The following is a 26,733-nucleotide window of genomic DNA, read 5'->3' as shown; positions in this document are numbered from 1 at the left end:
GTTCATTTAATTTTAACAATAGTTCTTTAAGTCAATAATAAGCTGCAATAAGGTGTGTTAGTCCTTGGGAAATATAAGAATATCGAAATGTATTTCTTTTTACAGTTTAAGTACTGTTCCCGCGTGGCGAGGGCGTATGTCAAAGTTTGTATACTTACAAGACAAAATATAGGTCCCCTTCGCTGGAAAAGCTAGCAGAAACACAGGTTTTTTGTATGTATTATATTTCTCGCACAAAACATTGATTTTTTTAATTTTAGTTAAAGATCGTTAAATTAACGTACATATTAAGAAGGGGTCCACTTGCTAAAAGTTAAAACAATTTTGAAATTCCAGGACTTTTTATGATAAATATTGGCAAGATAAGCAAGATGTTCACTTGATGGTGATACGCCTTTTTCCATTAAAATGGAATGCCGCTTAGGATTCTTACATAACCCAAAATGTTTAAAAAAAGACTCCCGTACGTCGATGGTTTGGCTGGCATATCTTTAGAAGATCGCATAGAGTTAATTGCCTTAGAAAATGATATTCTGACTGGGGAAAGATGTGCCTCAATGTGTATTATGCATATGTGGGTTATGGATCGATGTTGATACATGATAATGCCGGGCAACATCCGGCTTAGCTCGTGTAAGAGTATATTCAGGAGGTTGGTATCGCTTATATGTATATATATCTTGTATGTATTTAATAGTAATGCCAATAATGTCGTAAAAGGCGACTACGGGATACAAAGAACGGAGGATGGGCAGCAGCATCTTTCCTAGATAGCATCACCATCAACTGCTATCGCCAACTTGGGGGAGGCCTTTCTCCGGACGTCTTCCGGGTGATAAGATGATGCTGGTAGAGTTACTATTATACGTAGATCACACTAAAAGTTTTGCGGAACTTAAAAAAACAACCTGTTATAACCAAAATATTATGTTTATTGCTTTTCAAAATACTCTCTTTTTCATTTTAAACTTTTTTTCATGCGATCGAACCATTTTTTAAAACAGGAGGACCACAGATCTGAAGTCATGTTTTCTACGTGCCGATTGAACGCTATCACTGACTCTTCGGTATTGGTAAAAGTGAAACCTCTCATCAAATCTTTGATTTTTGGGCAAATACAGAAATCAGAGGGTGCTAGGTCGGGGCTATGTGCAGGATGGGTGACGAGTTGTACTTTTTCGGAAGCTAAAAATGACTTTGTTTTGTTGGCCGTGTGTGAAGAAGCGTTGTCATGATGTAGGAGAACGCGGCTCTTTGGTCGTCATTCGCGAATTTTTTTTAACACCCAGGGTAAACAAATGGTAGAATACCACTCGGCATTAACACTCTTTTGATCTTCAATTGGAATTGTGCACATGGGACCCGTAGCTGAGAAAAAAATGCGAACTCCTGTGGCAATGTCATAAACAACATTAGAATGTCCGTGGTCGTACTTCATTAGCACCTGTGAGCACCATTCTACGCGAGCCCTATTCTGATCCAACGACAACAAAGTTTCCGAACTTTCAATTCTTCGTGTAAAATTTTCTAAATTTGGCTCATACCAATCCCCAATAGTCCTCGAATTATCTCATAGATAATCCGCGGGTGTTCTTCAATTAGCCGCTTAACAGTAGCCATATTATTTTCGTTGACGGCAGTTGAAGGCCGCCCTTTACGAAATTCGTCATGTACAGAAACCCGACCTCTCTCAAATTCAGCAAACGATCGCATGACGGTGCTCAAGGAAAGTGCTTCTCTCCCAAAAGCATTTTGAAGGCGAGCGGCACAGTCTTGCGGAGAGAGAGAACTTTTAAAATCATAAAAATCATCGCTCTAAAATCTTTTCGACTTAATTCCATTTTCGTTGCGTACGTACAGCTTTGATGTGTGATAAAAAACAATTGCCAATGATTTCCCGCCAATTGTTTTTTTATTACTAAGAAGATTGCAACGTTTCAAAAAATATAACATTGGAAATTTAAATAGTTCTGATTAGCTAGAAGTGCAAAATTATTAGTGTGCCCCATGTACTATTGACATCCATGAATTGTTTCAAATTGGAATTAAAGAAATACTTTTATTAAGTTTAAAAGTAGTGTTTTGAAAGTGTTTGAAAGGAAGAATTTAATTTTACATAAGTTTTTGCTCACAGAGGTGCTCCAATCCTGGTGTTGTAATCTATGTAATTAAGCTGAAGTAAAGACATAGGTACTTTGTATTTATTTTTAAGGGTTTTCATCTTCTTCTCTTCACGATTTTTGATAAATGACAATGAAAAGTCTCTTCTCTGAATCTAAATGAAATACAGTTTAAAAACTAATAAAAAAAAATACTTTTTTCCGTATTAATATAGGCAGACTTCTGCACAATTAGCACTGATTGATCATTTTAGGAAAACCCAGAATCCTAATTAAATACACTGCCCATCGAAAATTGAAACAATAAAAAGACAACAATATTGAGTATAATTTGTCACAAGTAACTAAACACTGTCAAAATGACTGCTATCACGTCTCTAGCCAAGGAAATCTCCTTGGATAATCTTTGAGGGTAGATACGAATCACAAAGTGCGGCGGCTGTGCTTGCTAACGATTCTATTTCCGCTTTCACGCCACTCAGTAACATCGCATTCAATTCTTCCTTTATTCGACTTCCTGAAAACATTTTTATTTAAGATCAAATTTATTCTGCAGTGTACTTCTTAAGAACTGTCTCCTAAAAATGTCTAGGTACTTAGGTACTCCACAGAGAATGTATGTATTTCGATACAAAAAACGTTACTGCAAAAGCCTACATCCACATCGGGAACCATTAGGAGAAGTGCTTTCGCACTTGGTTGGAATATTATTGTATTCTGAAAATTGGCGTCAATATGGACTTATCTTTGACACAGACTTTCAAGTCTGGAATACAGTTTGACATGATATTACACATAGATAGGTACCTACACTTCTTCAAAAACCCATGGAATGCATGGGTGACGTTAATGATTTTCTCTATTCCTTGTATTGATTACTACATAGTTGATTATAATATTTTTTTTGTTCTCAAAGACGAATATCAGGTTAAAATTTTCACAGTACGGTCACAGTATATATTATGTAACATATTTCATACTACAAGTACCCTCGTACTTATATCCTATACAAAGTACGCTCCTACTTTTGAATAGGATGTAAGCTAGATATGGATCACAACGGCGCCTTACTTTGCTCTCAAACAGTATAATAAGCAAGTGTGTAAGCACAATTTTGTTTTGGTAAGAATGGTGCAGTGACTAATTAAATAATTACAAGGCAAGTGATCTTTTGTCATAAGGTGACGAGCGACCGCTCAGAATCACTTATCATCGGAATATATTGCTGGTCCCGTCACTTAATCTCATCGTTAAGTCAAAATCAGCACCACAATTCTTGGCTAATTTACAGAAGCTGGAGGATAAGATAGAGCAAGACAGCAATTTATTTTACAACGCCTAACATTCTGGAGTCAGAGATGGGCACAATGCCCGCAGACACAAATTGGCCCTTGAGGCTCAAAATGAGAGTACTAATCCTCACGATGACAATTATTGATAAGGTAGTTGATACCTCAAATATTTCAAATAGGATGAGCTGGGGCAAACATCCAACAATGACAATGACAGTTGTCCAGTAGGGCAAGAATAAATTAGTCTTCCAGTTACAGTGATTACCTAAGCCGTTATATTTGTTTATGTAATTACTAATTTGGACAGTATTTACGCCTTTGGGTTGCCCACCATAAACGTCGACTTCAAAATAAATTTTAATAAATTTAAATTGAAAATAGTGGAAAAAAAAATATATTTTACTGTACAAAAAGCGTGGGATGTAGAAGAATTATTATTTTAATAATATCTTAAATCCCCACCCTTTTTTTTACCATAAAATGTATTTTTTTACACTATTTTCAATTTAAATTTATTAAACTCAATTTTATATTTTTTAGTTGAATTTTATATAAAGCGTGCTTTTTGGTTTTCATAAACTATTATTTTAGTTAAATTTTCTATAAAAGCGTATTTTTAAAACAATTAAGTAGGTACTTTAACATCAATTCCTGCCTTATCGACTATAGATAAAAATTATATAAATTTAAAAAAATCTTAGTTTACAAATTGAATAATGGAATAATCTTATCAAATTAGTGGGTCATCGGTCTTCGATAAATCAACAAAGTTTGAATGAAATCAGGGCGTTTAAAGTGGGTCAAAATCGCGTCTAAAGGAGTCAGTTACAAACATACATGCAAACATACAAGTGAAGCCAATATAAAGCGTATAAAAAGACTAGGTAAGTAGTGCGATACTTACCAATAACAGAGCTTAAATATGGTCGATTCATTAGAGATTTAAGTTTACGTTTGTCTGTATTGGTCAACGACATTCTGGAGTCCTTAGATGTTAGAGTCATGACGTCATCGTGTCTGGCACCCAGAAGTGATAATTTTGGACACGCCAACGAAAGTGACAGATGAGATTGTGCCTGTAATTGTGTATTTAAGATGTTCAAATTCAATTATTGACGTAGTAAGTATTTGATGACAATTTCAACCTGATACCTCCACTCGTTCCTGAGAAATTAGGTCAAAAACAGATTAGTAGATGGACAGACACACGAAGGGATGGATAACAAAGCGATCATAATTATAGTTCCTTTTTATTGTGATTATACTTGATTGCTAAATTTATGCGTGGGACGTTCAATAAATAGTGAGAATGGGGTTCACTCTTTACAAACAAAAAAAGTAAATACTCTCATTTTAAGCTGGAATATTGATCAGATCAAAAAAGCAAATAATTTGAAAATATGATTACCAGTGGGAGGCTCCTTTGCACAGGATGCCGGCTAGATTATGGGTACCACAACGGCGCCTATTTCTGCCGTGAAGAAATAATGTGTAAGCATTATTGTGTTTCGGTCTAAAGGACGCCGTAGCTAATGAAATTACTGGGCAAATGAGACTTAACATATTATGTCTCAAGGTGACGAGCGCAATTATAGTGCGGCTCAGAATGTGGGTTTATCAAGAATCCTGAACAGCACTGCATCGTAATGTGCAGGGCGTATAAATTACCATCAGCTGAACGTTATGGTCGTCTCGTCCATATTTTCATAAAAAAAAATATTTGTTTTGTTAGAATTGGAATTATTTTGTTTTCAATTTGTCAGATTGTGACGTCCAAAATGTGGTAAATTGATTTGCTTGCAAGTTATCAAGTAACTAAGGTTGAAAATTTTCAGTACGGAATAAGTTGATCAAGATTAAAAGGATACTTTATAGTAGTAAGATGGTTATAAAACAATGTAATAATAATAGTAACAACATAGAAATATGGATAGCGTGAAAAAGTTACCGCGCTAGGTTCCCAGAATGCTTACCAATGTACGAAATAAATTAAATTGAAAATTTCTGGAGCTTCTTTGGAACTCTTACAACCAGATCCTGAACATTACCATCATCTCCAACCCCTTACAAATTTAAGGCGAGCCGTGCGATGGGATCGATGATGGGCTCACTTTTAGGGGATAGTAAAGGGAGGGTCATGATTGAATATCTGGACCATGGAGCTACTGTTGTCGGTTCTTTATATGCAGAACAGAATAGGAAAATTGTGAGAAACGAGGCAAACTAGCACAAATTCTTATATACATACATATTATGTACACTGTATATACTTGGCAAAACTTGGGCATCCTCCATGCACCCTACCTAATTCCCAGTGATTTCCATGTTTTTCCAAGGTTGAAGGATTATTTGAAAGAACATTTGAAGATGATAAAGCTGTGGCCGCTACAGTACTACTGGATTGTTAGGCGTGCTGGCGGGCTAAAGAGATTTTTAAGAAACAAATGTATGCTTAGAAATAAGAAATGCCAAATATATTGTGCTAACACGCGCCTCTATCGAAAATTAAAAAAGTGTTTATAAAAGTTACTGCCAGCATTAAACATTCTCGCTTTTCGATTGAACGTCCTCGGTCCTACGTATATGTGGCTAAAGACTGCCGATCGATGCCTTGATGATGCCCGAAGCGTCTGTTGGGGCCTCTTGAATACAATTATACCTGAGAGGGCCATTAAGTAAATTAATAGTAAGTGAATTAAGCACAAACCACTTTGTATTAAAAATGAAATGAGGGCCTTTTGTCGACTACGTAGCAGCGCTTTCTAATGTTCTTTGGTAATATTATTTCAAGAAGTGTTAAGTTTAGTTATTCAAGGTCAAGAAGATCTGTTACCTGTATGAACCAAACATATGAAGTCTATAACTCAATCAAATAAAGGTGCATTGTTTCTATGAAGTCGTGAACGTCAGCGTTTTTACATAATGTTTCAATTAATCCGTAGTCCGTACTTAACAATGGTAGCTTTATGATTACCTATATATTGATATTTAAAAGAATTGGTACTGACCAAGGAACCGTATTTGTAAGTTAGAAATATTTCATATCCATGTGGATCAGCGTCAACCAGAGCCAAGGGCTTCAGTCGAAGGTCCGCAACAAGTCGACATAGGAGCTGACGGGTGCAGACATCGGGGTATCCTTTACCCTGAACAGAATGATGAAAGGTGAGCAGAGAATGAACAAAAAATTTGGTAAACATGCTCCCCTAGATATTTGTAGTTCAGCTAATACAGGGTAAGAATGCTTTATACATAGCGGCAACAAACAGTCATGCAGTAAAAATATCGCTTTTTTATTGTAGAGAGTACAAACAAGCGTATGTTAAGTGATCACCCCCACCCACATTCTCTTGCAACACCAGAGGAATCACAAGAGCGTTGTCAGTCTTTTAGAAAAGTGTACGCGCTTTTTTGAAGATCATGTCGTATCGTCCTGGAAAACCGCACAAGGAAGCTCATTCCACAGCTTGGTCATACGTTGAAGAAAGTTCCTTTAAAACCGCACTGTGGAGGGACGCCACTCGTCCAGATGGTGGCTTTTAGTTATCATTTTGCATACCACCTTTGGCAATGTATTCGTTTGAATTCATTGTGAAGAAGTATATCAATAAATTAAAAAAAAAGCCAGTACATCATAAAAATAAAAAAGGCAGACTATTTGTAGGTTATAAAATAGTAGATAGAAACTTACTCCATGTCAACGTTAATGTAAATTTTACGAAGAAATTGAGTGCAGCAAAAATATAAGATATATAACTAGTCTCCATTCTGCTTGTGTTTCCTTCGCGGGTAATCAGTGTTAGTCAGGACCCATCGTCATGGAGATATTTGGTGAAGGCCTTTGTCCAGCAGTGGACAGCAGTTTCGGCTGAGTAATGATTATGCTCGGCGCTCCTAAAGAAGCTTTCTCTTCCAACAATGATGCCATAGACATTAAAATAACGAAAGATGTTTGCACTCACTGTAATGATTATAACTGGTCGTAGTCTTATAGGAGCTCCTTCGTCTAATAACTTCTGAAATACTGCGTCCTTCTCAACTACTAAGATGTATTTCGCTGATGATTTGAACTCCCTTATGCCGTTGATATCTTGAGGTATTAAAGTACCTGGCATAAAATTTTAATCGTTATGACCTTTTCGTATAGAAGAGAATGACAATCGAGTGTTTGGGTCACCTGATGTTAAGTGATACCCATGTCGTATGGTACTGGAAATACCTCAGAAGGAAGTTCATTCATTTTTTCTCTATCTGTCAGTATATCAAGTACTAGCTGCTACCCGCAATGTCGTCCGTATGGACACAAAAACTGCAAAAATGCTATGTCTGCAATATCATGACAATATGTAATCACGACCATTTCTTAATACTCATGCAAAATTAGAATTGAATCTATCTAGTAGTTTTTGCGTTTTGCTCGAACATAAATACATACAAACAGACACAAAATTATATAAGATATTTTTAGGGACACAAAGCGAGTATTTTTTAAAAAAATATTCAATGTATCATTTTGCATACCACCTTTGGCAATGTATTCGTTTGAATTCATTGTAAAGAAGTATATCAATAAATTTTAAAAAAGCCAGTACATCATAAAAATAAAAAAGGCAGACTATTTGTAGGTTATAAAATAGTAGATAGAAACTTACTCCATGTCAACTTATCATCATCAAAAAATCGTACTTAGTTACGATTGTATTATACAAATATGTATACATTTAAAAGTATTTAAAAAAATACTTAATACTAAGAGGATGATGAAGATTAAACTTACAATGATGATGTATAATTTGTTCATAGTATAGATATGAAAGCAGCAGTACACTTGTGTACCGCAAAATACTTGTGCAGCAATGAGACCTGAGTTAGTGACAGCTCAACTCATATCGAGTTCCATGGGGAGCGAAAATCACCAATAACCAAGGTTTCCATGAAAATACACACAACTTTTTATAAAGAAAAAAAAAATTGTACACGATGCATGAAAGTCACTTAAACCAAAACTAAGTAATTCACGACTTAGGAATATAATGATTACTTAGTATGCACGGATTAAACTCGCTAAGTTGCCCGTTGTTAGTCTAAGTGGTGTTGATATACCTCCCGACGTCATGCAGTCAATAACAGTTCCGTCGCGTGTAAGTATTTGCAGAGGCCCTGCGACCAGTCCCTTGGCTGTTGCGACCACCCCAAGCTCCCAGGGTGGAGTTTCAAGCAAACAACACACGTCCCTTACTCCTATATCGAGGTCTACTTGCTTTCGAAATCTTGTTACGTTTTGGTAATACATCTCTCTGTGAAGGACACGTAAAGGTTATTTGTTTTACGAGAGAAATGCGACGAGACGATCAAGCGTTCACCTAATGGTTAGAGATGGATCGTTATAATGCTCTGTGTCGATAAGAATTCTTTAAAATCCATAATTCTGAGCGGAATTTGTGTTTGGTACCTTGGTATTAACTAGTGCCTCTGTTTCGCTTTTTCAGATATTTTGCTATTTTTGTGAGTGCTGCAAATGCCTAAAACAGCTGCATTAAATAAGCCGCAATCAGAAGCCTAGCGTGCAAATCTGGCAACAATACGCCGAAAACGTAAGGAAATATTCTGAAGGAAAATTATTATTTATGAGTTTTTCACGCCGGATTTTTAGTCAGAGCAGTAGTTGTCGCACTGATTGAAACATCCGCGGACGCGCGATTTAAACTATTAAATCTGAGAAAGGCCTTAGCTAAATATTACTTCTTAAGGGGGCACTGAGATATTTGCGGAAGCAGACGGAAACTTTACGTGTCTGACTAGGATGGTTGGCTTCGTGTGCGAATTTCGAATTTTAAATGTTATAGAAAACATGTTGTTTAGTTAATATTTATAACTTTAAATGCCTTTTCTATCGAGGAAACTATGACAAACCATGTTTCCAAATTATATGGTTGATAGAGTGAATCATTAAATGTCTTGTATAAAAATTACATAACCAAAGCTGTAATAGCAACTACACAGAAAGGGAACAAACCAACATGTTCATTCCACAAATTCAATTTAAATATTTTAATTCAAAATAGTCAAAACCTGACCTGACCTGAGAAGAACGGGCGCAAGAAACTCAGCGGGCTTCTTTTTTTTATAAAATATCGTCACAATATAACATCACACAATAGAATTTATATTAAATAGTTTGGGGACGGTCACTCCATTACAATCTTTGGTATCATTAAAAATGTCATTAACGTTACAAACCTCTACTACATAAACGTTTATTAATAATTCTGTTGAATTTCGTAACACAGTTTTTTGTACAGTTTCTGGGATTATGTTGTAAAAGCATATAACTACATTGCCCAACAAAAGACTTACCCCCTTATTCATAATAGTCTACTAACTTAAAGCATTGCTAATTCTCACTCTGTCTTCTTCTATTGACCTAAGTCAGAATGAGAAAAAACACTCCTTAGCGGCTGTTTTAAGTTGGCGGACCATTATGAATAAGGGGGTAAGTAACTCGATTTAACCGGGTAGTACAATTACGTTAGCTTTCTCGGTATGGCTTTGAGACTTAGGATTATATTTATGAAAGTATCACTATAACCCCACTGGCTATGTTTTAAAGTAAGTGCCGTTATTCAATCTTATCGAAGACTTTTGTTTGAGAGTTTTGTTTTAAGTACGAAACCAAGAAATATGAAGATCGTAAATAGGCCTTAGGATGTAAAAAGCTTAAAATATATCACGGACATATTGGGAGTGCAATCGAATATAATCCCAGCCTTAAATAAAATAAACAGTTTTCAGTTTACAATAATTGTTATTTAAAGGACTTGATAAACTAGGTAATTACCCGCACTTTTTTAATTTATGCAAGTTTAGAACACGCTAAATTACATCAAGCGATACAGCTAACGGATTTCAAACATTCGATAAATTCTATAGATATAATTACAGCAATTGTAATATTATCTACTAAATGTTTCAATTGTTAAATTAACCGGATGTAGAAGAATGAAGAGTATTATGATTTTTTTTAAATAGGCATCAACGTTAATATTCTAAAATTCTAAGGCATCATAGATCCCCGCGTTCATCGCAGCTTATCATCGAGCGATCTGACGGACAAACGCACTATAAGTCACATATACTGACCTGTATAAGTACCACTGGACAGTCTGTTCCATATGTTTAGGTATCATTTTGCACACCACCTTTGGCCATGTATTCGTTTGCATTCATTATAAAAAAAAGTATATCAATAAATGAAAAAAAAAAACAGAACGGTCATAAAAATAAAAAAGGCAGACTATTTGTAGGTTATATAATTGTAGATAGAAACTTACTCCATGTCAACGTTAATGTAAATTTTACGAAGAAATTGAGAGCAGCAATAATATAGTATGTATAAGTACCACTGGACAGTCTGTTCCATATGTTTGACAGCAAATTTTTTGTGCCTATTTGAAGCGCCACTCGCGGGCGTCCAGAGAACAAATTTCGACGTATAATAAAAATGGCTGCGAGAGAAGCGTATAGTAGTCTGAAGTATTATTGCATATTGAATTAATTTCGTTTTTCGTGCTATTTATACTTCAGGAATCAGCGTAATAAAGTACACAATTTTATTTTTGTTAATAGTTTACCTATCGATGTTTGTTTAGCTGAGGTTGACATCACTAGTTTTAGTACCGCAAACTCTCGCTATATAGCCAACAGCGCCAAAATGGCGAATATCAAACAGGCACAAAAGCACTTTGACAGCCACCAGTCCAGAGGTAAATAGTAGAGGTCAGTGGTCACATAAAAATATCGGTCAACGACAAATGGGACTCGCAGGCAAAGGGTTCCTTACCACCCTACAAGGTTTTTTTTTCTTACACCATGTAATTATATATTTTTTTCGGTAATCTTTTTTTAATTGTCACACGAGCGGTCGATATACAACTTGTTTGAGTATTTAAATGTTGAGTGTTAAATTCGCGCGTGTGAAATTAAAGTTTTCTTAATCTTAGTAAGAATCGGCTGCCAGTGAACTCTTGAATGGACGGATTGAATGAAACTAGAAAATACGATATGGGTACCTTCAAAAAAGCGTAAACTTTTCTTAAAGGAGGAGTTTTTACCGTGTTTCGCTTGTTCAGTCGAGAGTTAAGGAGACAATACTTCGGAAGAAGGGAGTTAGGGTTTAAGAGAATTAACACTTAGAACTACTAAAACTATAACTTAGCGGAATTTACACCTGGATTGTAGGTATCACATAACGCAACGTTAGGCCTACCTTAGGCTCAGATTGGGTATAATACCACTATTACGTTTGTGCTGCTTATAAAGCTTAGCAAATATATTTAATCGCGGTTAAGAACCACATTTAGCACATATAGGAGCACTGAATATCAATACATCTTAGTAGTAATATTTAACGAACTCACTCTGACTTGGCAAAAGTTATAATATTTAAATACATCCATACATGGATGTACTTAAATATTTGGAGGTACTTGCCTACAGGCAAGAACGTGTTATAAATAATATGTTTCCGATATTAAAATAACTGCAACAATCAGAACTACCCTTAAGTCACGCCTAAAAAAGTTTTACTAAAAATCAATAAAGTGGAATATTAAGTATATAGTTACCTTCTAGTAACGGTAAGATTTTTCATTAGAAGATCATGCACCCTGGTCAATACAAAAACTATTGTGTTAAACCTTGAACTGTCTTCACCCCTAGAATATCTTACGACAGTATTTTTCGCAGTAGACAATGATTTCAGTGTTACCCTACATAAATAAAAGTTATAATAAAATTAAATGCACAAAGAGGACTTATCACTTATATTGCATCCATGAAAGATTATCTCATTATAGAACAGAAATGATTACTTCAAAGATTATAATATTAAATTAACATGTTTAGACTATATTATATTCTAGGGCCTATCGTTTTAAAGCAAACTAGATATAGTATAATATGTTGATTTAATATCTGTTGAATGACGATCCCTTGAAGCAGGCGCTTCGCACTCTTAGAGCGCTTTCGCACTACGTCCGATACGAATCCGATCCGAACCCGTGAAAATACGGTCCGATGTAGTCGTATACTATTTCTAACGGTTGTCGGAAAGAAATTTAATGCGTAAACTACCATAGAAATAGTTCTACTATTACTTCGGACCGTATTTTCGCGGATAAGGATCGAATTCGGATCGGACGTAGTGCGAAAGCGCTCTTAGTCTATATTTCACCGGGACATCACAGTGGTGCAACCAGTCGCGCACCCGTGGTGTCCCTAAGATACCAAGCTAGACACCATACACACACCAGAGTCATGACTCATTTGAGGAATGTGGCAGTGAATGATTGGAGTAACTCAAAACAAGCGTCTTTATTTCCACATCTCGAGACTTAGAGATGACACCAAATACATTTAAACTTAAAATAGCTAACTTAAATCTAGAAAAACATAAATTAAATATTCGAATATACCTGTCCAGATCGTAAATACAATTGCTCCATATTCTCTGGTTTCTAATTATCAACTTCGGATTATCACCGTTCTCTGCAGACCTGTTTATAGATTCCAGTATATCTTCAATCTTTTTCAATATACTTTTTTTATTGTTTTGTTTTTCATTTTTCAAAATATCTACAATCGATAAAACGCGTATAGTTTACCACGTTCGCTGAACATGACCATCGATGGTGCATTTTAAATCTCATATCGTACGGGCATGTCTCGTCCATGGGCATGCGTCCAGTCCAGCTTTCTTTTAAATCTGTATGTGAAAGCTCATTCGTTTTTTTCGATACACACGTATATGCATAGAGCATTAATATTAAAAATTTGAAACACTGACGACTTGTATTAGGGTTATCAGTAATTCTAGCATTGAAATCGTGGTCATTTGGAAAAAAAAATAATAATATTAAATTTTTTTGTTCAATGTGTTATGCTAAAACAAGGCAGGCAAAATGTTATTTGCCTAAGACAGATACTTCGTATCTGTTTTTTTTAAACTTCCGTTCTATACTGACTTATACGTGCATATAACATAACGGGGTATAGAAATACAGAGCTTACACGTGCATGATTCATGGATGGGATGCTCATCGAAATATATATATAATATAAAATATCGAAATATAAAATATCCCAGCTCCTCGAAACCGTTTAAAAGGAGTTAGGAGTATAAAAATGTTATGATATCTTTACTTATTGCAACATATATATACAAAATCCTAGCCACATAGAGAACGTGGTATCATTATGTAATGTTTTTATTTTTAGAAACATACCATCATTTTCCGTAGTCTGATTGAGAAGGGATTGCACTTCAGAAAACTGTAGCTTTCTTTCAGGTAGTAATACCTTCTCTACTACAGGTTTCGTAATATCCTTGTAAAATAGACTGTCAATCGCCGCAACCAGTCTCGCATCTTGTTTGAACAGACACTCAGCGTTCGCCGACAAATCTATACTCAGCTTCAATAGGTTTTTGTTCATTAAGTCCATTCTAAAACATCTCAAATAACCTAGTTGACAAACAAATCCAAGTCTATTATAACGAGACACCGGCAAAAGTGATGATCCTTACCTACCTAGTGGAGAGATATTTATCGACCGCAAACAATAACTTTACAAAACGGAGCTCATAAAAGGGCCACGAGACAATAGAGCAGCTCCTCAAGTGTTTTACAGCGAAGTCGGGCTGAGATACGAACGGCGCAAATACATCGTCGGTGGCGCATCCGACATGCGCGCTCTGAAAAAATGCCACAATAGATATAATCGAGAGATAGTAGAGGCAGGCGTCTCGAGGAGCAGATGACACGGCGTGACGACCTCACAAAGGGCGTGAAATGACGTCATAATAGCCTCGAATTATCGCCCCCTCTTGTCTCAGGCAAATATTTAACAACAGCCCAGTTTTTGTCCTCGTTCTTCGGCAGGAGATCGTAAATAACAGGGTTACGGAGACAAATGATGCAGACCGTTACCGCAGCGCATTGTTATGAGTGACATATTGCAACAAGGTGATGTTTATGTCTTATTATGACCTCTGGTGAGTTATGGTTCGATTGAGAGTTCTTGAAAACACTTACTGGTAGGTGAGTGAATTGATTATATTTATTAATTATAAGTAAACTGACTTAGGAAATCGCGTATGTTTAAAATTATCGAGATTCACTTTAGAGATGTTCCTGAGACAATTTTTTTACAGGTATCTACTAATATTCAAGCAATTTGAAATTAGAATTATGTTAAATTGTAGTTCGTTATTATAGTAGCGAACTATTAAAAAGTTGGAGTGAAATAAACCGTGATGCTCGAGATCTAGGATGGGGAAACACTGCGTGGGCCCCTGTAGGAGTTACATGACCCTAAGTCAAGTAAGTGAATTCACTTACAACCAGGTTACTTTATTATATTGCTGAAAATAATATTGCATAATAAAATGTATGTCTATGTCCAATTAAGTATTTTATGCTACCTAATTGTTTCAGTGTAAACCAACAAGTGTGAGAAAGTAACACTTGAACAGAATTCCCACCTTCAAGGGTCTTCACACCCCTAGGCACGGCGATGGATCAGCAGGAGACAACCCGCACAAATAACATAAACTCGATAGCTCCTTCATATTGATTGTTGCAATTATTCGGCAACCCTTTCGACAGCGCGACCACGGGGAGGTGAGAAACCTCTTATCTGTTGGCTGATCACAACGATCAAACTCTTTGACGTCGGTGTGAGCTCACAATCGTTCGCTGGTAGCTCGCCCCGGGTGGCTCCTGGTATTGCTATTATTTTTGTCACGATCTAACGATATAAAAAATTCCTGATAACGATATTATTTCAAGATCGCGCTCTGGAGTTTACGATGCTGTGTTGTTTGTGATTTATAATTTTATACAGGAGCATTGTATTTATTAAGCATTGGGTTTTTTAAAACGTCTAGTAAGTCCAATAATTTATGATTTCGATAAATTATGAAATGTTTTCGATATATTGTGAAACTAATATTATGACAGTACACTGCCAGTACATATACGCGAACCTCCTGTACGCTCATAAACATATTAGCTAATTTAAAAAGAATGGTGATGTACATAATGTCAATACTCGAAACAAACATAAACTCGCAATTCCATCTACTTGGCTCCGTAAAATTGCTAAATCTTTTAAAGTGGATTGTGTTATTTTTTATAATAAACTCTCAAATGATATTAACATATTAACAATTAATAAAAATTCATGTATTGTAAAAAATAAATTAACATCTAAGGCATATTATAATGTGCAAGATTATTTTTGGTCCTACGTTCTTCATATAGTGTTTAGGACAATAAAAAAATTAAAAGTATAATTAGGTATATGTACAATAAAATAATGACTTCGTCAATAATAGAGCCTCTTGCTGCTAGACAACCGATGAAAACAAGCCGGGTTATTACTTTAGTGTGTGTGATAAGCTACGCCTTACACACGCTATTTGTATGTCACTTTGTGCGTACGTACTTTGCTCAAACTAGAGGTTAACAGTCAACCTTTATTTTTTTCGACGTTTTCACAGCTTTCACAGTCTATCTAGACGTTTAAATGATCTAAGAATAAAAATATTATCACTTGGAAGTTTTAACTGCAAATGAGATGGCGCATTTTAGGCCGTCTTAATGAACGCCATATCATAATAAAGAGGAAAACTCGGGGATTTATATAAATAGTATATTTCTCTAAATTCTAGAAATAGCTAGTTAAAGATAAAAATGCCTGATATAATTCAAAGTGGCGCCCTTATAGCAATAAAAAATTAATTTTCATTATAAGTTATTTTTTTTAATATCTTTACAAATTTACATGAATGTAACAGTAAACCAAAAATCACGAAAATTTGTCCGCATTGCTAACATGATTTGAGTTATTGTTTCACCGGGTATGCTAGCCTTCGGTCAATTAGGTACTACATATAACTATTATTTAGTGTTATTATTATTATTGCTTATCTGATCATTCTGAATGTTCAGATCTTTAAAAAAAATGTGATAAAAAACATTGTTTTGCAAGTTTGATAGATTATCAGTACTAGAAAGAAAAGAAAAGAAATGAATCTCATTAGCATGATCTTACTGATCTTACAAGCCCCGATATTAAATTAATTGTTGCACCCTGCACACAAGTCGAAAACCATCGCAAAAACTAAATACTCAGGACAGTCATTCAAAGTTCCCACAAACTTGATGGCAATATAAACTGGTCATCAGAGCGGAAGTAACAGCAGCATTACAAAACGCGAATGAAACATTGGTCTCATTGTGCGCGGTGCGGTAGTAGCGTGATGAGCCACGGGGCGCCAGTCCACAATGGACCACCATAGCGCTATCTCGATGGACGATACCGCCTAATTGACTCTTCAAACGCTGTAGTAATACTTATGTATATTCATTTAAATAATAAGTAAAAAAGTTAAAGCAATTTTGTCGTTTATCAGAGAATAGACAAGAGAAGCAGTCGCCAAAGGAAACTAAATTAGAAACCGATACTCGGACACTATCTCAATAGTCCAAATAGTCAAAAGCTATCTAATTAATAATAAGATGGATGAATGAAATCGATATGACAGTTTGGAAACGAAATACCAGGGACAAAGTATTGTGGCAATCTATAGGTAGCTCATTGCCAGTGCGCAATATATTAGTGGATGCCAAAGAGAGGGATTATAATTTATGGTATTTGTTTTATACTTATTTTTTTTATAATAATATTGGCTTTATTCTAATGTTTTTATTTATTTGTGGTGAATTGATTGATTTCTAGCAAGATTAATAAATTTTATACTCTCGTAAAAGTCAAGATTTGTCAACAAAAGTTAACATCAAGCGTATTTTGATTCACTCGTTTACTACATAACAAGTTAATTTCAATGAGGCAACAGATAACGTCTTGCAAATTTTTATGCCGAGAGGAACAAAAATATTGCGCTGTTGACTTTTAAATTATTTTAGAGAGTTAGATCCCATTTCAAGCTATATCTATATTTTTGACAACATAGTCATCAACATCATAAGATAAACTCAAAAGCAATGAAATACCAGTCTATAATACCTACAAATAAACACTGCATTGCTTTTAATAGCTTACGTAAAAACGTGCAGTTATTTCACTTCACTAGTGAGATCATTATATTATTAGAATTTCTATTAAAATATTACAAAATTTCCATATTGTATAGCCAAGCCCACATTCCCACAAATAATCTTAGTGGAATTGCAACAGTTTCTCACAATATGAAGTGGCTACTTATTGCTTTATTCCCGAACAATACCACAATCGCATTAAGACTTATATTATTCTACAATTCCCCACTAAAGTGTCCCTGAGTGCTGTGGGCATATACATTTGGTGTTCATTCTTGTGTGCCATTGTTTTTCTTGTAAGCGATCGCTTTCATTTGTAAATTGTATTGAAATTTCGATTACAGAATAGTTTCAATTATTTATTTTATTTTGTCCCTGATGATAATCAGTTTAAATCCAGTTACAAAGAGCAGTCTTTTGATAAACATGGTATCTTTTATCAAATCTATCACTAAGGACATGAATTATGTTCTTGTAGAGACATAAATGTAACCTACTCATCGATATATTATTTATGATATAAATTTTATTGTGGCTTAAAATTCTTAATCTTTCTTTACCAGACAGGGAAAACTCGTTCGTAGACCTGAGAAAAATGGGTGCAAGAAACTTTATATTTGAAGCAATCAAGTGAAGGCTGATCCTATAAACTAAGTATAATAAAAAACACTATAATGTATAAACATTTTCAATCTTCAAACAATTTGAGCTCTAAAGCGTTTAAAAAATCTTTTAAACACTACAAAGCGACGGCGAAGTGGCTACCCTTGCACCCTTCCACGAAATCACTTCACCCCACAATATGCTGCCGGATAAATTTACATGTACAAAGCGACTGTCACGTATTAAAGGTCATAATTACACAATCCATTAGATTTATAGCCGAAAAACAATAGTAGTTGGAGCACTCTTAACCCTTCGTTCATATAAACGGTAATTAAAAGGAGACTTTCTCATGGAAATGAGAGGGATTGAATGCGCAATTATAAAAAAAATGTTATTGTTTTGACAAACACATTTGACACAAACAATAGACAAACTTTGACCTATATTGTGATCTGGTATTGTTGAGTTTTTCATGCAATCATTGGTGATATACTCGTAAATTATTATAATAATACTTTATAAGATTTCTGTTGCAATTTTGTTTATAACATTATAAAGTGCATGATATAATGTGATATATTTCAATTATAATTTAAACTTTGATTAAATATTTTAAGCACCTTAAGCAGACTTCGGCGTTTTGTGACAAAATCAATAAAATCCAAGTATTTAAAGAAATAAATATCTTAACTGTTGCCTCTCAATTTATTCTTGATAATATTATGTATGTGCATAGGTAAATAGGTGAATTAACTATAAACTGTCATAACCATAATGTTAACACCAGGAACAAACATAAACTTATGCCTACTACTCGGCTTTGTCGAGTTAGTCTTTTTGGGGCGATGCTATACGCTTTTACAACAAAATCTCTGAAAATGTTCAAAACAAATGTGTTACGAAATTCAAAAGAATTGTTTGTGTAGAAAAGGTTACCATGATATAAATGACTTTCGTAATGATACCACAAATTGGGAAAGGAGCGACCTACCTCAGGCTATTCAAAATACATTTTATTGTACGATATTATATTGCAACTATATTTTTGTAAAAAAATAGAGAAACACTCTGAGTTTCGTGCGCCCGTTTTTTTCAGGTTTGAGACACACTTTTTCGAATAAGTGGTAGTCTTTGATTTTCACTAATTGATATTAAATCCTATTTTGAATAAAAATATTTGAATTTGAATTTGAAGTGACTAAAATATTTATTTATATTCAGAGTGTAGTAAAGGTGAATATTGGAATTCGTGGAATACGAAATCATATATATTTAAGTATGCACTTATATATGTAAAAACTGAAGCGAAGGCAAACATACCAAAAATAAGAAAATTTAGATCTGCATTTACCATGAATGTTCACAAATCCCAAGGGCAAACATTCGAATCTGTTGGGGTTGACTTAGGCTCATAATTAAAACTGTGGTGATAAAAAATATATTATACTTACGTAATTGTTTGATAAACTGTAAAAAAAAGCAAGTACTAATTTCTAATAAAATTTTAAACTAATAATTGCACTCGTGATTTTTAATTTAAATTACAAAAATACTATTCATAGTTCAGTATGAATTTTGTGTCTGTTTGTTGTTTTACCAAAATTTAATAAAATACCGAGCTAAGCTCGGTCGTCCACTACTTTTTATTTAATTGTCATAAAATAAAAATTATACATTTAAGTATGGTTTATGTATAATGCAATACGTAAGTATCCATCCCTACTCTGTGGTTATATAACTATTGGTATATATAATAATAATAATAAATGATTTAAGTTTTCTTTAGTGTTAATTACGCCAATATTTGTTTTTAAACAACTGGACCAAACTGCACTCAATGAAGTAATCCCCATTATAATCCGTTCATTAGGTTAGGAGTCCATCGCGGACAAACAAAGAGTCACATAATTTATATATATTAAGATGTACCACAGTTAACAAAATTGTAATGGCTACTGTATTAAATATATTAATGTTGAATATAAACCACGGTGTACCTACCTACCTTAGGACACGGATTTCTGAGTAAAGAGGAATAATTAAGTAAAACAAATTGTTAAACACTTCCACGATAGTTGTGTATTTAAAAATCAACCACGCGACATGCATAAGTTGTGAACTCGACAGGTGAAAACGCAGCTGCTAACTTAAACTTAAATAAAATCTAGTAATATTTTCTATTTTACTACCCGTCTTCAAAGTGAATATTTCAAATCTCACTTTTATGTTACTGTTGTTTAATGAGCTTCTATATTTTTTGAAATGAAGACTTCTTAACGCGTTGGGAAGTATAATTTGTGTGTATTGAACATAAACTTACAATATATTAGCGTAGAGACCAACAAAACGTGCCAGAGAGATCACTTCAAACGAAGATACAGCAAGATAGAGAGAGTAAGCGAATCTTTTGTTATTGAAACGAATTTTTACTAACGTCGTTATTGGAACGAATTTTTATTAAGTCGTTAACAACAGAAATAGGATTGATGCCTTTGAGATGTGGTGCTGGAGGAAGATGCTTCAAATCCCTTGGACAGCATCCCGCACCAACCAATCCATCCTTAACACTATAGCCCCCTTATTCATAATAGTCTGCTAAATTAAAGCATTGCTAAATAAAAAAACTCCTTAGCGGCTGTTTAAAGTTAGCGGACCATTATGAATAAGGGGGTATGTGTAAAAACCAGACTCTCCTCCAGCTACCTCCGTAGAATCTTAGAATTCTTTTGACATATCGCCATAAATGATGGCCACAACCTCGAACAAACGGTGGTTACTAGGAAGGTAGACGGACGACTCCCCAGTGGTCTAAGCCCTATAAGATGATCTGACCAAATCCGCACATATCTGGATACCGGACTTCATGCACTGCACGTAGCCAAAGACAGACACAGATGGCGAACTATTATCAAGTTGAATCCTCAGAGAAATCACGACCCTCAGCAATGAGGAATAGATGCGAGGAATTAACTCCTTAGTATTTTGAATGTTAAGCCACTTGTTAATGCACACTTGACAAATCAAAATTGGTCATGCACTATCGGGCTGTCAGGTTGTGTATACGTTAGTATATTCTAAGCCTATGGTTATAAATAAGACTGAACTTCGGCTATGTAAAACGCTTGTTCGTTTAAATACGGCTCGAGTCTACAAAGGGAGGCTCACTATGAATAAGTACTTACACAATAATATTATTATTGTTTTATTTTTTAGAGCATTGGTAACAGAACACTAAAAAACCAAAAAATTAAATCATTTTTGATTACGGTTATAGGAAAAAAACTCAGGATTATGAAAGCTCGCATGATTATTGAATCATTTACATTATATAACGTACACTTAGATCATTTATACGTCTAGATAGACTATGACAGCTGTGAAAACGTGGAAAAAAATTGAGTTTAGAAATAACCTCTATTTTGACCAGTTCACGCACATTAAAACAACTGCATACAGTCGCGAGTGTAAGACGTAGCTTGTCAAGCACACTAAACTAATATTCCTGGCCTGTTTAAATCGCATGTGTAACAGCAAGAGACTATCTAGACGTATAAATTATCTAAGACCGTACATTATTTGTTAAGTTTTTTAATAGAACTAGTTCATGTGAAACCTGGAAGAGCTGGATGTAACAAATAATTAGTTGCTTATGTAAAAGTATAATTAGATTTAGATTTATATTATAACAAAATAACGAAAACCAGACAATTATGTTATCCGACGAGAACTATATAAGTATTAAATTATTTACCTTTGCGAATTAATTTTCGACGCGTCTTCTTTTTCAAAACATAGATATAAATAGAAAGTAGGTATTTAATAGTATTTTAAATTGTAGGTAATTTCTAAAACCATGTGTAATATTATTTTTTATAACCAAATTAAAGAATAAAACTAGAACTGCAAGAAATGCAATAAATGTAAAAAGAGCGCGAAAAACGGCTATGGAGTAAACGTTTTTTTTTTTTCAATATGTCCCTTCTTTGGTCTCTACCATTCAGTTTCTTTTATTTTTTAGTTTTTAGACATTATGAGTAGGTCCTTAAAGCGTGATTGTATTTTATTTACGTTTTGAACCAGATATATTTGCGTATTATACCCAATAGGTTTACTTTTATTTATTCATCATTGGAATTTATTTGTATTATCAGGATTTTTAAAGAACGACAATACATACTTTTATTGAAAACTATTTCATCTATCTCGTCCAATATTTAGTCAAGCCATAGATAGATTAATATGCTTATTGTAATTTAAAATAATCTACAGCGTATTAATATGAACACATCGTTATTTTACAAAATAGAAAATAAGGCCAAAACTTTTGCATTTCCTATACTAAGCTATTAAAAAAATATAGACTAAGTATTTCTAATTAATATATTTGTATTAAAATTATTGATAAAGAACTACTTTTATATCCTTCGACTGATGGTCTACTAGGTCGACTAGCTCCATGGTCATACAGTATATTAAAAAAAATTAAAGACAAACTTTGAAATTGGAACGCTTTATTCTGATGTAAAATTAAATAATAGAACACTGCCAACACGTAAGTATTATTCATTTAGACAATATTAATTAGATTAAGTAGAAAGAAGAACATCTTTAACGGCGATACACAAAGATAAAAAAGTAAAGCGATACATTGATACTGTAACCGATTTTATTTGACAAGTCGTAAACAGACAGCCACGCTTGGCATTAGCTTCTGAGTATTTTAAATATTTAACAACTAACGCATTATTTCATGCCGCCAAGGTCGTCTATTAGCTAGTATATAAATACATTATAAGACTCAGAATAAGTCTATGCTTCAAACCGAACGGGGATTTTTCTTGTACTCTTATTATGTCATGTACATTTACTCGATGTAAATTGAAAAATTATTTTAATATTCTTTATTTATTGTAATTGGGTTTGAGCCGATTTACAGATAGTTCAGTGTACAAGAGCCGTCTAAATATCCATTAATTAAATTGTACATTAACATCTTGATGACGTAGTAGTGCTCTACACACTTATGCTAGTCTGTGGCTTAGTCTATGGTCACTCAAATTGTACTAATTAGTAGGTAATTTAAATTAAAAATATATTAGGCTTCATATTATAATTTACAGCACTTTTTTACTTTTTGGCGGATGTTTTAGTCTAAATTGAAAATTATGTTAGGCTTTATAAAATCTAGTCGGGTTTTTTAAGCTTTTGACGGATTTTAGCCCCTAGTGCTCCAAAGCGCGTGGGGCGTACTTAGTGTGTCGCAAGAAGGGGCTGTACGGTGGGTTGTGATGACGTGCTGGCTTACTGCAGAATGGATATTGTTAAATTATAAAATTTTGTCTGTGACTGTTAGGTTTATGTTATTTTTTTCAATTCAGAAAAATATCAAACCGCTAAGTAAGTGGCCGGATGATCTTGTCATCAAGAATTCTGCTTCATGCTGTTAATTTTAAAATTAATATATTTATGGTTAAAATAATATATATTTTCATAATGTTGATAAAATTATCTCATCAACACCTTTATTAATGTTTTTATTTTATTCTATTTATTTGCAAATTATTTAATGTTTTTGAAGTTATACTTCTTTTGGCGCATTATGAAAAAATGATGAGAGTGAAATTTTAAGATGCGCGCGCATCACAATAACAAGATTAACAGGTTGGTTCCTAAAATTTTCTGACGTTTGCGTCATTCGTTTTTTTTTTTGGTTTCTTCGTCCATTAGGACAGGCAAAGGGTTCAAGCCCACACAGCCGTATTCATCATTAAATAATTAATTGTCAAAGCCATCTTTGGACGATATTTACAAAAATTTTCTTTCTAAAAACATAGAATAGCACGAGGAATAAATCATTTAAATGATTTTTGCATCGTTAGGCCAAAGCAGTATAACTTCTTGCGGGCATACATAATTACACACATACTTTTTTTTCGAACTCGTGTAAGTCGCGTCGTTTGTATATTTTTGTTGCATCGCTTCACTATTTAATGGCAATATTTAAGCTCAACCTATTCCTCAGTAGTGGTAAACGGTAAACTTATATTTTATAAGTGTAATTTTTGACCGAACTTTAACTGTCATCTGGATTACTAGCCACTGGGCTGTGGTCGATTTTTTTTAATTAATAGGTGTAGAATTTAATTATGTTTGGATGAAAACTTTGTTGCAATTTGTAACACAATAGAAAAAAACAAACATTACGAGCATGTTTCATATACAATTTTAATCGACCATCAATTGTGAGCCGTCGTCGACTGTCGAGGACCTAGGGAGGACATTCCCTCACACCTCGCGTCAGCTGGCAATCCTCCCTCCGAACATTCCTATTAACTTCAATTGAGCTCGACAAATTTACATGAACTTGTAGGGCCATGAACCTAGCGACAAAACCGTCTACTTGTAAACTGAATATATCAAAAAATAAAAAATAATATGTACTCATTTTTGTGCAAACTTAAAAATATATCTGAGCAAAATACTGTATAGGCTACTCTGAATGGCTTGTGCTCACTGAAGGTAAGTGATTTATTACCAGACAAGTTTTAATGCAACGTCTGTCAAAAATAACTGTCAATAAAGATCTGCCAGCCCATAGCGTGGATACCCAAGGTAAGTATTGGTAGCTTTATTTTCCTACACAGACATCAGTAATTTCTAGGCTTTTTTACCTGACTGTATTTATACCTGATTTTTGGAGTAAGACTTCTTTAGATGCGACTTGGGGATAACTCAGAATTTTTTTCTCACGTAAGTAACGCTCAGTACTTCAGTCACAAAAAGTCAGTTAAACAATTATTACCATTAAAATTGATTAAAAAATGTTTTAATTAATTATATTTGTTTATTTATTACTACTTTTGTAATAAATAATAAATCAAAGTTATCAGAAATTTTATATATACCTAACTTTAGGCCTCAGTTAATTATTATTAAGATTTTCTTCAAACGCGCGTAAAGGTAAGACGCACACTTTTTTAATCACACGAGTACTCAACGTATAGTCATTAAAAACTTTTTGGCATTCCTTTTTAATGGCCCAACGTCAGGCCCGTGCGCTACTACACCATATGGCCAGACCTACCCGACTCAAATCGCTATTATATTGCTTTTAATTGATAACAATTTAAATATATTTGATGATTCACACTTACAAACCTCATTATTATTCATCGGCACATTATCTTTATGTCGTTTCACCAGACCGATGGTTATCTTAAACATGAATGTGTTTTACCATTATATATTTCGTAACACAAGTTATATTAACATTTTAACTAGATAAAGTGATTAGAAAATACCTAGGATATTTATTGAAGTAGGCGTTACTTTGCTGAAATCCATAATTACACAAATGATTTAAGTTTTCTTTAGTGTTAATTCCGCCAATATTTGTTTTTAAGCAATTCGAGACGTGTTTCGCCTCTACACGAGGCATCCTCAGGACGTATTGTCTCGCCAAAATCTGGCACCTGGTGCCAGTGTCGAATTGTTTAAGAACAAATATTGGCGGAATTAACACTAAAGAAAACTTAAATCATTTGTATAAATACCTAGGATTGTCATGGTATGGTAAGTGTCACTGCTGGCTATATTTTCTTGCCATATTTATTTCGTAAAAAAATTAAAAAGAAATTAATGTTTACATTATTTAAAAATGTACGAAATATATAACACGTGTCGGTATGTAATAAAAATAAAAAATAATAAAAATTCTAGACATTACTGTGTATGTAAAATCTAACGCATATCTAATTTTATTAGATTTTCGCTTTTAACTCAAGGTGTAAAAGGGAATTATGACCTATAAAATTATTCCATTTCGTGGAGAAATTTTATTATTCAATAAAAATGTAAAGCAACAAAGGCACATTGAATCCCTGTGGTTTTGGGAGGCAGTAAATCAGGAGCAAGGACCCTTGCGAATAGGCGAGAGGCTTCTTGAACTGTCAAGGCCTCGTTGTGGTCGTCCGACGTCTCTGGAGTGCAAACAAAACTTGTGTCCAGGACTTTCACAATTAGCAAACAAATATTTGAACGCGAGGCGTCAGTTTATATAAGTAATGGCTGAATTTCAAAACTGCAATGCTGACATTGTCTGGGATATACGGAGACATAAAATTTTATGGGATTAAGGAATGATTTTTAAATTTTGTTGTAACAGCAAAGTAAGATCTATAAGTAGAACATCTTGGCGAAAAAAGGCGATACAAGTAGGAGAAGGCAGAGGACGCTTTCAGGCGATCACTACGTGAGTATCGTCAGAGAAGTCGGGGCTAGCACATTATATTAATTTAATAATAAAATAATTTTGCTTCAATCTGGCAATATTAATTAATTATAAATTGTTTTCAAATGTCATTGTTTATATCTGTTAAGTGACTTTTTAATAAAAAGGTATTACAAGTGTACATGTGTGACTTAAAAATTAGATGACAGAAAGATCGATCGAAGATTTGTTGTTATGACAACACTACACGCGTCTCGCGTGAATTAACGCTTGTAGGGAAGATGTCCTAACATTCGAGCCCAAAGATGTCCTAATAAAATATTTTCTCTGGATTGTTTAGTTTTACATTTAAACCTGGTAGGCCG

General features: G+C 34.1%; 1 protein-coding gene across 2 annotated transcripts; it reads right to left on the bottom strand.

The window, feature by feature from the left end:
* Positions 1–2,430: 2,430 nt before the first annotated feature.
* LOC126972649 (meiotic recombination protein SPO11) lies at positions 2,431–22,021 on the bottom strand. 2 transcript variants are annotated; one of them, XM_050819528.1, is made up of 10 exons: positions 21,890–22,021; positions 13,995–14,162; positions 13,696–13,913; positions 12,886–13,045; positions 12,037–12,180; positions 8,516–8,709; positions 7,375–7,520; positions 6,421–6,558; positions 4,317–4,488; positions 2,431–2,637 (listed from the first exon to the last, which is right to left on the bottom strand). In XM_050819528.1, exons 3-10 carry the CDS (start codon positions 13,910–13,912, stop codon positions 2,498–2,500), a joined length of 1,311 nt encoding a protein of 436 aa, XP_050675485.1. In that variant the 5' UTR covers position 13,913; positions 13,995–14,162; positions 21,890–22,021; the 3' UTR covers positions 2,431–2,497. The 2 variants fall into 2 exon arrangements, with proteins under 2 accessions (XP_050675485.1, XP_050675486.1); XM_050819529.1 differs by having other exon boundaries at positions 13,999–14,162.
* Positions 22,022–26,733: the final 4,712 nt, after the last annotated feature.

The sequence above is a fragment of the Leptidea sinapis genome, chromosome 27, assembly GCF_905404315.1.
Source record: "Leptidea sinapis chromosome 27, ilLepSina1.1, whole genome shotgun sequence".
Lineage (NCBI taxonomy): Eukaryota > Metazoa > Arthropoda > Insecta > Lepidoptera > Pieridae > Leptidea > Leptidea sinapis.
Note: the sequence above shows the minus strand (reverse complement) of the source record. Positions and strands in the feature narration are given on the sequence as shown.